The 14,531-nt window shown below is 35.6% G+C and overlaps 1 protein-coding gene across 1 annotated transcript in view; it reads right to left on the bottom strand.

Moving 5' to 3' along the window:
- The window catches only part of galnt1 (UDP-N-acetyl-alpha-D-galactosamine:polypeptide N-acetylgalactosaminyltransferase 1), a 510,424-nt gene that overhangs the window by 166,236 nt on the left and 329,657 nt on the right, over positions 1 to 14,531 (bottom strand). Inside the window, exon 5 of the mRNA XM_028817413.2 lies at positions 9,558 to 9,724. Coding sequence (XP_028673246.1) covers positions 9,558 to 9,724 — 167 coding nt within the window. The remainder of the gene's footprint in view (positions 1 to 9,557; positions 9,725 to 14,531) is intronic.

Below are 14,531 nucleotides of genomic sequence, written 5' to 3'. Positions count from 1 at the left end.
TAGGCTAATCTGTTTTGTTGAAAAGCAACTGCTCCTTTCAAACAATATTCTTACAACTGACTGTCATTGTATTTTTATTCTGAATAAAAATGTAAATATAAATTTAACATTAAACAGGATGACTATACTTCTTTATTTATTTTCCTTTAAATTTTAAGTAAGACTATCATTTTTGTTAAATATTTAGCTAAAAGTCAGATGCTAAAAGCCAACTGTAATATAAAATAAGTTTACTTCCTTGACTAAGCAGGCTGTGAAATAGACGCTTTCTGTTTCAATAGGATTTGTTCCTAATCATAGAACACCAGAATCTCTTCAGGTTTTACCTTTCAATTAATTATTCCAATAACCAGAGGCCAATACCTGGACCATAAAGCAGTAACTATTGTTTAGAGACATTACTTAAACACAGCATCTGCAAAGTAATATCTGATTTACCAAGTTACCAGATGACCTACATAAACAAGTTTGTAAAAAATAATTGCTGATAAATATCAGTACTTCTTAAAGAATATTTATGCATATAATGATTGTAATTAGTATATACTGTAGATATGGCCTAATTATCATTTAAAGGATATTAGTAAAGAGCTACCAAGAAAATGAAATAAAGTGAGAGAATTTAAATTATGCTTCAGTCTTCCTTTAGCTTTTCTAAGAGAGGGCTGTTTGTCTCTCATAAAACATTTCTAATAACTGATGCTTTGCTACAAACTGCAATTTTCTTCTATATTATACAGGATATTATTTCCTTGGTGGTGCAAATAAAAGCAACCCATTAAAGTGCAATCTGTAGTTAAGATCTCATGTTCATAATTATTTTTAAAGCTGGTAATAAAGAGGTAGAGAAAACACTCTTTGACAGATTAAGAATGACCTGTTCACACCCTGAAACTCATGGCCATAGTTTTTGAGATTGTAACTTACACACCCTAAGAAGTCTAGAAGTGATCTCTCAAAGCAACTGGGGGTATCATGGATATCTTGTTAAGCAGCATTACATAAGTTACACTTACAATGTACTAACAAACAGCCAAAGGTGGAAATAATATATTCTTGTAGATGATGAACTATTCACAACACAACCTCTTTTTATTACAAAATTCTTCATTTTTACAAAATACTGTCATAAAACAGTGACAATTATACATTTATAAGAAATCAATGTTATGGCAACAGCTGCAAAATACTGGTTTGTCGTACTGTATTTGTGCTACACAACATCATCAGAACAAAGTTTGACAAATAAGAGAAGATCTCTCAATCCTTTAATACTAGAATTCCTGAAGCCTGCAAAAATATTCATAATGCCGGGCCACCTTAATTTTACTCGCACCTCCTCATCGTTGCGTTAATTGCAGACCAAGAGTGCCTTTGTTTTGCAAATGTGTCAATTGGCCGCAGGCAGTCTTCACAGATTACATACTTCACGTTAACATTTTGTCATTATTACTATAACATATGAAAAAAATTATGTTTTAGTTATGTGTTCAACATTTAATATCATCGTACATTTACACATTTACTTGTAGACAAAGAACACACATGAAAGGAACATATATCAAATAATGATATATTATTTTCCTATACAATTCCAGACACCTCACTCCCAGAAAAACATACTTCAGCTGTGAGAATTTTGTGTCTGACTTCAGCTGCCTTAGTGGAGGATGGGATAGCAGGCTGCATGATTGTGGCCGATTGACACATTTTAAAAACAAAGGCTCTATTGGTGTACAATTAACAGAGAGATGAAGAGGTGCAAGTAAAATTAGGTGGCCCGGCAATTATGAATATTTCCACAGGTTCCAGGTATTCCAGTGTTAAGCTCATTGTTTAGATGATGTTTGATTTGTCCAAATATCTCATCTAGATTTGGCAGGTTTTATATTAAAATAATAATAAGTTACATTTATTGAGTGTCTTTCACAAACCTAAGGTCGCTTTACATACAAAGTAAAAAAAATAAAAAATTTACACAGATGACAAAAGTTCGTAGAAGAGGAAAGTTTTCAGTTGAGCTTTAAAATTGCAGAAAGAGGAGCAATCTCGGAGAGACTGATGAAGAGAGTTCCAGAGTTGAGGGGCTATAAGCATTGAAGGACCCACCTCCCAGGGTGGAGAGTCTGGTGCTTGGGACAGTAAGGAGATTACTGCTCGAGGACCTGACAGAGCAACAAGGAGTGTAAGGAGCTAGTAGCTGAGTCAGGCAGAGGGGTGCAAGGTTATGTAGGGCTTTGAAGGTGAGTAGCAGAATCATGAATTTTAGAAGTTTTCGAGGTTTTCACTTTAACTGCATTACTTGGTAATTTGTTCCCGATTCCCATAACTGCATCTGAAGAGGTTCTTCATGGATCAGGTCTTGAATGCACTAATTTCCATCAGCGTCCCTAGGGCCTCATGTATAAATGGTGTGTATGCACAAAAAATTTGGTTACACACATTTCCACGCTCACTTTGATATGCATAAAACCTGAGTTTAGCATAAAGCAACATACGTTTTCACACCATTTGTACGCAAGTTTCTGCTCGGTTTTGCAAATGGGCAGCACCCAAAGTCAAAGTATTGCTACTGTTTCTGTGTGGTGTTCCTTTCTTTTTACATTCGCATACATAACGTGGGATTTATCAAATACACAAAAATTAATTGCATACCATTTACATATATAATTCACTTGATTGTTATCTTTCTGTAACAGTATAATGGTGCACGGAATGGCCAAACTATTCCAACTACCATAGCTGCTTTAGCATTGTTAGAAGACATTGCAAATGGAAGAATTAAAAGATAGCACATACTTATAGATGATGATGACTGGCTTGCAAGTCGATTTCGATTTCTAAGAATTATCCTCTTGGAGCTGTGTGCTGAACTGGCGGTTGCTTTACAAAGGCAGGCTTTAAGGGATTGTGCTCTACCTGCTCCTTTGGAAGTTCTGTCCACCCTCGGGTTTTTAGCTAAAGGAACTCTTCAATAGGAACCTGAGGAACCAATCAGGTTTTTCAAATGCATCACTGAGCCGCACTATGCCAGCTGTATAGTATGGTATTATCCAACTGTCATCCAGATATATGATTTCCTTACACTATGGTTGACCTGGCAAACTTCAAAGCTTAATTCACAGTAACGTCTGGTTTTCCGAATATCATCGGAGTGGTCAACTGCATGCACAATGTTATTGCAATGGCGCTGAACAAGTTACATCAGCCAGGGATGAATCACCAAAAGAATGAGCTGTCATTGCATCATCTATAGCAGGAGCTCCTATAAAAACATACTCTGCACAGTCACATGTGCTTTTTTCAACTAGTGGGGCAAAAGGCAAGCAGTCCTTAAGGATAACAAGTCACCTCAAAGAGCCATGTAAAGAGCAGAGAATCTATCCATTATGGTGCTCAATGTCAATGTTATACTATAAGGGCGCCTTCTGAGAATTAATTTGTTTATGTAAATAGAAAACATTTCCACTCTAATGTGCTGCTCTATAGATCACAGAAAGTGTGCTCCATTGTGCAAGCAAGTAGCATGCTGCATAATGTGGCACACAATCGTGGCTTGCCCGTACCTGAAGAGATGTGGTATGATAAACCTGACTCACCAAATGATCAGCCAAATCGGACAGTGTTACAACTTTGTTTGAATGTAATTAGCAGAAAGTAAAAACAGGTAATCTGATGCATCATTTTTTTTAATCAAATTTGTTTAATTTGTGGTCAATACCACATAGTAAAGGCCTTATATTTCTTTATTGGCCACATCTCTTACAGTATCCACTATTGTATTTTGTGACTGTCAGCACACAGCCAGATGGACGCCCAGCGGCAGAATTATGTGCGCAGCCAGCACCCAAAGATGGGCTTGGCACAGCAGCACCATCACTGCCCGGAGTCACATCCTCGGAATGGGGGTCAGCTTTTATAAAATTTTCTGAAACAGAATAAACAGAAGGTGGGCTATGACTCGCCTTTTCACATCGACTTTGATATCTGACCACTTTTTTTTTTTTTTACTTTGAGCACTGTGTGACTTTCTGAACTTCAACTTTTGAGTGTCTCTGCCACGCTGTATCACTCCATCAATTTCCTTCTGTTGCTTATGCCACTGCTTAAACCAACAAATAGTAAGTTTTTCCTTGCCTTAACTTCACATTTGCTGAAATTCTTTTTTTGCCCCATTGTCTTTTCACAAAACACTGAATGCAAGGGGCTATTTATATTGATTTGCATATACAAATATTCAAAATCCAGGGAGAAGTTAGGGTGGGGCTGTAGGGGCAGGTATGTGTGTTAAAATTCATGTTGATTAGGATTTATAAAGGAAACTTGGAACTTTGCTCAAGCACAGTTTTATGAATCTGAATTTTTTTGTGCATACACAGATTTCCAGTTTTGTCCGTATGTCATGTTTAAGTGTAAATTCTATGCATGGCATTATATGTGTCAGACATTTTGAACACTAGGATTAGGTCTCCACATTACTGTCTTGTTTAATTCTCTTAGTCTGTCAGAGTAGGCCATGCTCTTTAGTCCAGAGTTACACTTAGTTGCTGTTCTCACTGGAGTTCCTACTGCTGTTGTCTTTTGTGCAGCACTGAACCATACCTGCACATTTTTCCAAATAACAACTCACAACTTCATCATGAAGTCTACTGTTAAAGTTGATTTTTTTCATATTTAATAAATTGTACAATATAGCATCACATTTTTTGCCTTTGATGTTTCTTCTGCACAATTCTGGACAATGAGGTTGTTGGTTCAACTTGGAACACATAAATTCTTTGCAGGGCTAGCTACCAGTAGGTTAGCCAATGCTGATATTACCAATTATAATTAATATTCCCTGTTCTTGCATGTAGCACTTTAAATCTGTCTATATTATGCCACATTTTCAAGTTTGCCTGGTTGTGGAAAATATTTAAGCCTTTCTGAATTTCTATTCTCCCCTCAATAACAGCTCTCTCTCCAATTTAAGCATCATCAGCAAATTTTGCATGAATGTTTGTTTGCTGCACCCGAATCAATGCCATCAATATAAATTAGAAAGAGAAACAGTTTAAGCCCAAATCCCTGATCATCTCTACTAGTGATCTTACTCAACCTGGAGCATTCTTATCTTTACTATTCGTCTCCATCCATGTATCAGCTTGAAAATCCAATTTTCATTTGAACTCTAACACCAATGATTTCCAGCTTCAAAATTTGATTTTGGTGAGGAGAATTCCTTTTTGAAAGTCTATGCATATAGTGGCATGCAAAAGTGTGGGCACCCCGGTCAAAATTTCTGTTACTTCAAATAGCAAAGCCAGTAAAAGGTATAAAGTTAAAGATGACACATTTCTATGATATTTAAGCAAGATTACTTTATATTTTGATTATTTACGGTTTCAAAATAATTAAAGAAAAAAGGCCTGAAGCAAAAGTTTGGGCACCCTGCATGGTCAGTACTTGATAACAGCCTTTAGTAAAATATCACAGCTTGTAAACACTTTCTGTAGCCAGCAGGGATTTTTGTCCATTTGACCTTGCTTTTATTTTATTTATGTGAAATCTACCAGCGAAATGTTCCCTGTGCCACTGGCTCCAACACATGATTGATTCATCCCCATTCTTTTCATGGAATTCTGTTAATTTTTTTCTCCAAACAAAACCTTAAACATTTTACTCCAAAAAGTTCTGTTTTGACTTCATAAGCTCACATGACTTATTTTCAAAATGCATTAGGCTTGTTTAGGTATTATTTGCAAACTTCTGACATTTAATTTTTGGTGAAGATGCAGGAAAGGTTTTCTTCTGAATACACTTCCATGAAGGTTATATTAGTGGCAGGTGTCAATGTAGAGGATAACAGTGCCCCATCACTCCAGAATCTGCTAAATCTTCCTGAAGGTCTTTTGCAGTCAAACTGGGGTACTGATCTGCCTCTCTACCAGAATTTAGTTTTCTTGGTCTTCCAGACCCCAACATGACCTGCACCTTTCCTGTTAAAAGCCATTTCTTAATTACATTATAATCTGAAGAAATACCTACCTGAAAATGTTTTGCTATCTTCTTAGAGCCTTCTGCTATTTTTCTGAATTAGAGAAGCCTATGGCTGCTGATTGCTGGGAAAAGGTTTGAGGAGTGCAAGTATTTATACAGCTTTGAAATTTGCATTATCTGGCCGTTCTTAATGATGGTTATGAAAAAGCAATTGCCCTAAAGAGTTGATTAAGGTTTGAGCCCTCAGCAAAAGTTATCTGAGACCTCAATTCTAATGGAGTTCCCGAACATTTCAATGGTGTTCCTTTCCTTTTTTTTCCATTCTTCAATTGTATGAAACAAAAATAATAAACTAATCTTGCTTAGAATACTAAAAAGAATTCTTCATCTTTAACTTAATGTGTTTTGGAGATTAGTCTCACTTCTACTCACTTAATTTACAGTAGCAGAAATTTTAACAATTGGTTGCCCACATTTTTGCATGTCAAAACAAAATATTTCTTTTTCCATTTTTGAAAGTCCAAGTGGTGTCATCTGGACCAAGCATTTTGAATTTGTTACGTACTAACCCTATAAAGGTACCAGTATGCAAAATTTAAGCCTGCTAGATGGTTTAGTTCTTGAGATAGTCTTAGGAAACTGATAAAATAAATTTGACACCCCTTTCCCCTCACAAAATTGTCTGTATCTTGGAAAGTATTGATCTTACATCAAAATAATTATATAAGGTGTCAACTGGACAACATGGGTACACCTGTTTTGTTTTGGGAGTTTTTTTTTCCAGACTTTTTTGAGACCAAAGTGCATGAGATTTCTAGAAAAATCAGTTCATTTTACATGGAATGACCCATAAGGAAGTTTTATTAATTTAAGTACAGTTAGGTCCATAAATATTTGGACAGAGAGAACTTTTTTCTAATTTTGGTTCTGTACGTTACCACAATGAATTTTAAATGAAACAACTCAGATGTAGTTAAAATGCAGACTTTCAGCTTTAATTCAGTGGGGTGAACAAAACGATTGCATAAAAATGTGAGGCAACTAAAGCATTTTTTTAACACAATCCCTTCATTTCAGGGGCTCAAAAGTAATTGGACAAATTAAATATCTGGAAATAAAATGTTCATTTCTAATACTTGGTTGAAAACCCTTTGCTGGCAATGACAGCCTGAAGTCTTGAACTCATGGACATCACCAGATGCTGGGTTTCCTCATTTTTAATGCTCTGCCAGGCTTTTACTGCAGCGGCTTTCAGTTGTTGTTTGTTTGTGGGCCTTTCTGTCTGAAGTTTAGTCTTCAACAAGTGAAATGCATGCTCAATTGGGTTATATTTTCCCCCCGTGCTTTTCCCATTGTCTTTTCACAGAAGGCTGAGCTTAAGGGCTATTTATATTGATTTGCATATTCAAAGAGGCATAATTCTGGGAGGAGTTGGCGCGGGACAGAAGGCTCGTGCACGTGCGTTACTTTTCACGCTGATTGAGATTATGTAGCGGAAGAACATGAAAGTTTGCGAACGTACAGATTCCTGCATCTGCATTTATCTGTGCGTATGCACATTCCCGCTTTTGTGCTTACGCCATGTTATAGTGTGAGTTCTACGCACAGCGTTATACATGAGGCCCCAGGTGACTGACTTGGCCATTCAAGAATTTTCCACTTCTTTGCTTTAATAAACTGCTGGGTTGCTTTGGCTGTATGTTTTGGGTCATTGTCCATCTGTATCATGAAATGCCACCCAATCAATTTGACTGCATTTAGCTGGATTTGAGCAGACAGTATCTCTCTGAACACCTCATAATTCATTCGGCTGCTTCTGTCCTGTGTCACATCATCAATAAACACTAGTGTCCCAGTGCCACTGGCAGCCATGCATGCCCAAGCCATCACACTGCCTCCACCGTGTTTTACAGATGATGTGGTATGCTTTGGATAATGAGCTGTTCCACACCTTCTCCATACTTTCTTCTTGCCATCATTCTGGTAGAGGTTGATCTTGGTTTCATCCGTCCAAAGAATGTTTTTACAGAACTGTGCTGGCTTTTTTAGATGTTCTTTAGCAAAGTCCAATCTAGCCTTTCTATTCTTGAGGCTTATGAGTGGCTTGCACCTTGCAGTGAACCCTCTGTATTTACTTTCATGCAGTCTTCTCTTTATGGTAGACTTGGATATCGATACGCCTACCCCCTGGAGAGTGTTGTTCACTTGGTTGGCTGTTGTGAAGGGGTGTCTCTTCACCATGAAAATGATTCTGCGATCATCCACCACTGTTGTCTTCCGTGGACGTCCAGGTCTTTTTGCGTTGCTGAGTTCACCAGTGCTTGCTTTCTTTCTCAGGATGTACCAAACTGTAGATTTTGCCACTCGTAATATTGTAGCAATTTCTTGGGTTTTTTCTGTTTTCGCAACTTAAGGATGGCTTCTTTCACCTGCACGGAGAGCTCCTTTGACCGCATGTTGCCTGTTCACAGCAAAATCTTCTACATGCAAGCACCACACCTCAAATCAACTCCAGGCCTTTTATCTGCTTAACTGATAATGACTTAATGACAGACTTGCCCACACCTGCCCATGAAATAGCATTTGAGTCAATTGTCCAATTACTTTTGAGCCCCTGAAATGAAGGGATGGTGTTAAAAAATGCTTTGGTTGCCTCACATTTCAATGCAATCCTTTTGTTCACCCCACTGAATTAAAGCTTAAAGTCTGCACTTCAACTGCATCTGAGTTGTTTCATTTAAAATTCATTGTGGTAATGTACAGAACCAAAATTAGAAAAAAGTTGTCTCTGTCCAAATATTTATGGACCTAACTGTATTTTATGGTCACTGAATAATAAGCCTACAGAATTTTTGTTAATAAAAGTACATAGTTAACACCTGTGGTCTATAATTTAATTATAAAAATACATTTTAATACAGGATATAAAACTTCTGTTTGTCTGGTTATGCAGGAGATTAGTGTAAAAAGTTTTTTAAAGGGATAAAAGAAAAGAAAATCAGAATCGGAATCAGCCAATCAAGTAACATGAAATCGGTGATCAGTATCGGCCTTAAAAAATCTGATCGAAGCATCCCTGCTTTTTAACTTTCAAATAATCGAAGTAAGAATAGAATATATAATATAGGGATTCTTACTTTGACCTCACAAAATGTCCCTACAAGGAATTTTAGGAAAGAAACAGAAATGCTGTGGTTACACCAAAACCAGCTATGAAGCATGAGATAAATATCACCAAATAAGAATAACAATCCACTATTGACTGTCCATATGCAATTGAAACATGCAGCATTATATACCAACAAACTGACAAAATCCAACAATCTTTGGAGTACAACTAAATGAAAAACTCTCTAGTTCAGTTCAATAATCATTATTTTTATTTTATATAGATATCATTACATTATTATCTTAGTGTGGAATCTTTAGGAATTTCCTTTTTTTTCATTTTCTAAAAAAATGTTTTCAAGCCATAACATTATTTTCAATCTAAAGTAAAGATTTTATAGAAAAAAGCTGTTGCACAGAGTTTTCTGTTTTCTTTAATCAAGAAAAAAAAATGTTTTGTTCAAACTTACCTCTTTCACTGGCATCATCAACCAACACAATTTCTTCCAAGAGATGCCGTGGTGAACGACTGATGACACTTCTCACTGTGCGCAGCAATGTGCTCCAGGCTTCATTGTGGAATACGATTACTACACTTGTTCGAGGTAAATCATCTGGATATACCTTGGTCTTACACCTAGAATATAATGGTGAAAACATATAAAAATTAAAAGGTATGTTAAAACTCTGGGGTTATTTCTGAGTCTGTCCAGGAATGTTTCATTCAGAGTCAAGAGCAACATTCTCTCTTGTAATGTATCAAGAGCCAAAAGATATTTGCCAGCCATTTGAACATCATCCCTAAATACAAATTTACTAGGTCAAAAAAGTTTTACTTTTATAAGTAATGTCGAATGTTTTATTGCCCGAATGCTTTAGTAAACATGAACTTCTAGACAATTATTTTATGCTTACCAATTTTTTTGCACATGCTTTAATGTTTCTGCATTGTAAAGCCATGAAGTCTCTTTTGTACAATTCCTGTTGCTAAATTGTTCTTAAACAATACATGTGTCTTTTATTTTACCTCTGAATGCAGTTGAAAAGAGAAATGTCCTTTCATGTGCTTCAACTTTAATATTTCATGACAGTGTAAATTCAGTAGCACATTTTTCCTTTTGAAATAATGATCATGCACAAAAGAAAGCTTGCTTCTAAAGAAAGGAAATGTCCCCATTTAAAATCTATTAGAAAGGTAAACTAGGATTTTAATTGACACTGTAAATACTGTAATCAATTTCTTTAAAATAAAATTAGATCATATTAAATTCTAATGTGACCTACTCAGCCTTAGAACTTTACAAAAGATTGAACTACAGTATACAAAAACAAGTGACCACTAAACATGATTAAGTTTGGCACTTAAAGCTTAACAAACAGCCAAAACAATCACTATAGATTTTAAGCCTGCAGCCATCACCAAACTGATTTTAAAAAACACAGACTATAATAAATCTAATACTGTTTCTTTATTTTGCCTCTATGTGTATTTTAACTGAAACAGCACAATTGTTTTTTGTTTCTTTTTCCCCGGAAACTTGGTCTGGGTCATATAAAAGAATTAGGACTTCTTCATGTAACTGTTTCACATTATTATAAGGCATATTAAGCATAAACAAGTCTAGTAGACAAGATGAAAACTTTATTTGACTCAGTAACATCCACAGTAACTTACTTCAAAGAAAGAAAGCTTAAAACAAGATAACAAGACCAAGTACATTGACTGCAGTCACAGTTCATTCTGCTGGTATTTTGCAATGCCTAGCCAGTACAAACCTTCCATTCATCCTCTTCATTACTCCTTTTCATCCAGTTCTATAATTTATAAACTATCTTTTGCTGCATTCTGTCTCTCTCTTTCTCTCACTCTCTATTTCACTCTTCTTAACTGTCAATTCTTTGTATTTTGTGGACAAATGGGAACAGCTAATCTTAGTTAAATTGAGGAATTACACAAAATAAATGAAAGTCTTGCTAGTGTAGTTTTCATGAGGCATAATGTAACAGGTGTTCATGCATGGCCATATTTAATGTAACGGAAAAATCATTTTCATAAGCCCATAACAAATTTAATATTACAGAAAAGAAATACTTTTCTAACTCATTTATATTTCATATTCCAAAATGTATTAATACTTCATTATTTCATAGCTCTATTAAATAAAAAATCAATCATATACACATCATATGTGCCTGTATATAATTTTCTTATATAAAACTAATGACCCTTGTTTTGTGTTTACATCTATTATCTCTCTCGTTACTTTGTTAAAAGCTTTTTTTTGCATTCCAAAAATGAGCCATGGGAGACTTTGTCAGACATCCTCAATATACATTTAAAATAAAGACAAATAAATCAAGTCCTATCAGTGCTTATTTGCAGTTTCCAATACAGCATTTGCTATGGTTAACTTTGCTCATCATAAAAAGTCAAACTAAGTAGGAAAAAAAATCTGCAAAATGAAAATAAATAACCCCCTCATCCAAACAGGTTCAAAATAAATCAAAGAAAAAACTTTGAAAATGAATGAATGGGGCTATAGTTAACTTATTTAAGTGTGAGAAAAATGCATACACTATTATAAATTCCTACTTTTCTAATGCACGTTATTGTCAAAAGAACACCTATATGTCAGATGTGCTGAGTAAATAGCACAGGAACTATAAACATAATCACCGGAGATGGGGGGGACACACATAATTTGTCATCCCATGTGGAGGTTAACTATATAAGTACTAAAATGAAAGAAAGAAAAAAGGTCACTTATCAGTAAAGTGTCTCAAATGACTACAGTGAAATATATAAACAAATATATATAAAAAATAGCACACTGATGGGGGGGGGAAAGAGGAGTTTTTGTTCCCATTTGTTCCGCTTAACACTAGAATCCCTAAAGCTTACTATTTTTCTCATTGTCCCTGACCTCTTTAAATTTTCCATACATACACCAGCTTGTAGCTCCTTAACACCGTACTAAAAGCTCACTTTTATTTTGCAAATGTGTGGTTTGGCAAAATGCAGTATGCTACACCCCCCACCTCCTATTTAGTCAGATGAAGGCATCACCCTGTTGCAATCCTCACAGCTGAAATCTGTGTTGAAGTGTTTATCTGGTGATTCATTTGTAAGGAATTATGTAGGTAATGAAATATCGTGATTTTATTTTATTTTTTTTATTTTTTATTTTTTTAAATTAGAATATTTATTCGGAGTACTAGGGTGTTGTACCATGTTAGCCATTAAGAATGTAGAGAAAAGCCAAGCAAAATGACACCTTCCATATGGCCAACCAAAAAGACCACAACATGCAAGCCCTCGAGGCAACCCAGGCCCCTCCCGCCACCCTGCCTGAAGAAGAGGCCTGAGTTGCCTCGAAAGCCCGTACACCGCAATTCCTCCAGTCAGCCACACAAAAGGTGTCACCCCGCCCGGCCCCCCCCAACATTTATTCGGAAAATTTTAACAAGAACAAAAAAAGCAAAAAGGATCATGGGTGAAAATGTCTGAATACACAATCCAGATATCAAAAAGCAAGAACAGAATAAAAAAATTGGAAAAAAACAGAAAATCGAATACTCACAGTAAACACACTCAACAGAACTTTAGTGGACCACTAAATATTGTGATTTTAAATGCAAACATTTCATGTGTGTTCTGTGTCTACAACAATCTGTGTAAATATAGAATGACAGAGGAAATGCAAATCAAGAAATGCTGAACACATGGTTAAAACAGAAAATGTTTTCATATGTTATAGTAATGACAAAGTAATTTTGACATGAAGTATAGGATGTGTGGAGTCCAAATATCCAAGAAACACTTTCACAAAAGGTGTAACAAAACAAGTATGCTGTTATTCAAGAATAAAACAAAACAAAAACAAACTGCTCGGCTGACATGTTGCTTAAGCCCAACTATCAGTTGGTACAAAATAAAAGATGTTTGCATACGTGTGTGTTTGCATGTTTCATTTTCAACCAGCTGTCACAGTGGTAACGCTGCTCCGCCATGGATCTGCACAAATGGTGCATTGGATAAGCTACCGTTTAGCAATGGAGAGGTAACAGGTTCAAATCTCGCATTGTCTCTATATTTGGCGCTTTGAGTAATGAGCTGCAATTATTAGCATTATCATCATAATAAAACAAAAACATACATTTGATGTGAGTCTGTAACATCCTGTGTAAATGTATGGTACTTGTAAAACATGTTCCTTTTCTTCAATATGTCACTTGAATGATATTTTATATTCAGTTTTATTCTTGAATGAAAAAATCATTCTAATGACATGTTGATGTGTATTGTCCATATGTGAGGAAAAGTAACATCCACCATTGACACTCTGGTGTCTGTTTCCTCCACAAGACACCAAGAAGAAATGATTGAGATGCATTTGTGTGTCTGCTTTTATCCCTTCAGTGCTAGCTTTTACGAGTACCATAAATTTACATCAGCTGTTACAGACTCAAATGAAATGTATGTTTTTATTATATAATACTAACAAAAATAGCAGCTCACTACTCAAAATGGTAAAACCAGGGAGGACCCAAGATCGAACCCACAACCTTTTGCTTATGAGACAACAGTCCTTACCTCTGCACCAGCCAAGCGGACGTGTCTACTTTGTATCGATTAATAGTTGGGCTTCAGTTTTTACACATTACCATTAACATAAACTGAACTATTTCTTTTTCTTTGGTTATATTGTTGAATAAAAGCTCATTTGTTTTGTTATATCATTTGTAAGAGTGTTTATATGATATTTGGACTTCAGTCTTCACACATTATACACTTCACAGCAATATTTTGTCAATTACTACTATAACTTGAAAACAGTTTGTTTTCTTTATGTGTTCTACATTTCTTGCCTCGTATTTCCTGTCATCCTACATTTACACAGATCGTTGTAGACACAGAACACACATGAAATATATGTATTCCAAATAACAATATATTATTTACCCTATACGATTCCACACACCTTACTCCCAAATAAAAGACTTCAGCTATGAGAATTTTGTGTCTGACTTGACTTCAGCTGCCTCGGTGGAGGATGAGTGAGCAGGCTGTCTGCAGGCAGTGCTGATTGACACATTTGCAAAACAAATATGCTGATGATGAGGTGCAAGGGAATTTAAGGTGGCCCAGAATTACGAATATTTTCGTAGACTTGAGGGGTTCTAGTGTTAATGCACTTGTGATATAAGCACGCATACAAATTTTTGGGAATGTGTCATTTTCTCATATTGATAAAGAAGTATTCCTCTTTACTGATCTACAATAGGAATGTTTATTATGTATGCACTATACCTATTTCATCTTTACTTCTCTTTGGAACAAATAAGTATCATTTTACTTCTGCAAAATAATATGGTCACTAAGCGTATTTTAAACACACTTCACCTAAGTAACAGTTAAAGACAGTATATTAATTAAAGGACAC

The sequence above is a fragment of the Erpetoichthys calabaricus genome, chromosome 13 (assembly GCF_900747795.2).
Source record: "Erpetoichthys calabaricus chromosome 13, fErpCal1.3, whole genome shotgun sequence".
In the NCBI taxonomy this organism is placed as follows: Eukaryota; Metazoa; Chordata; class Cladistia; order Polypteriformes; family Polypteridae; genus Erpetoichthys; species Erpetoichthys calabaricus.
Note: the sequence above shows the minus strand (reverse complement) of the source record. Positions and strands in the feature narration are given on the sequence as shown.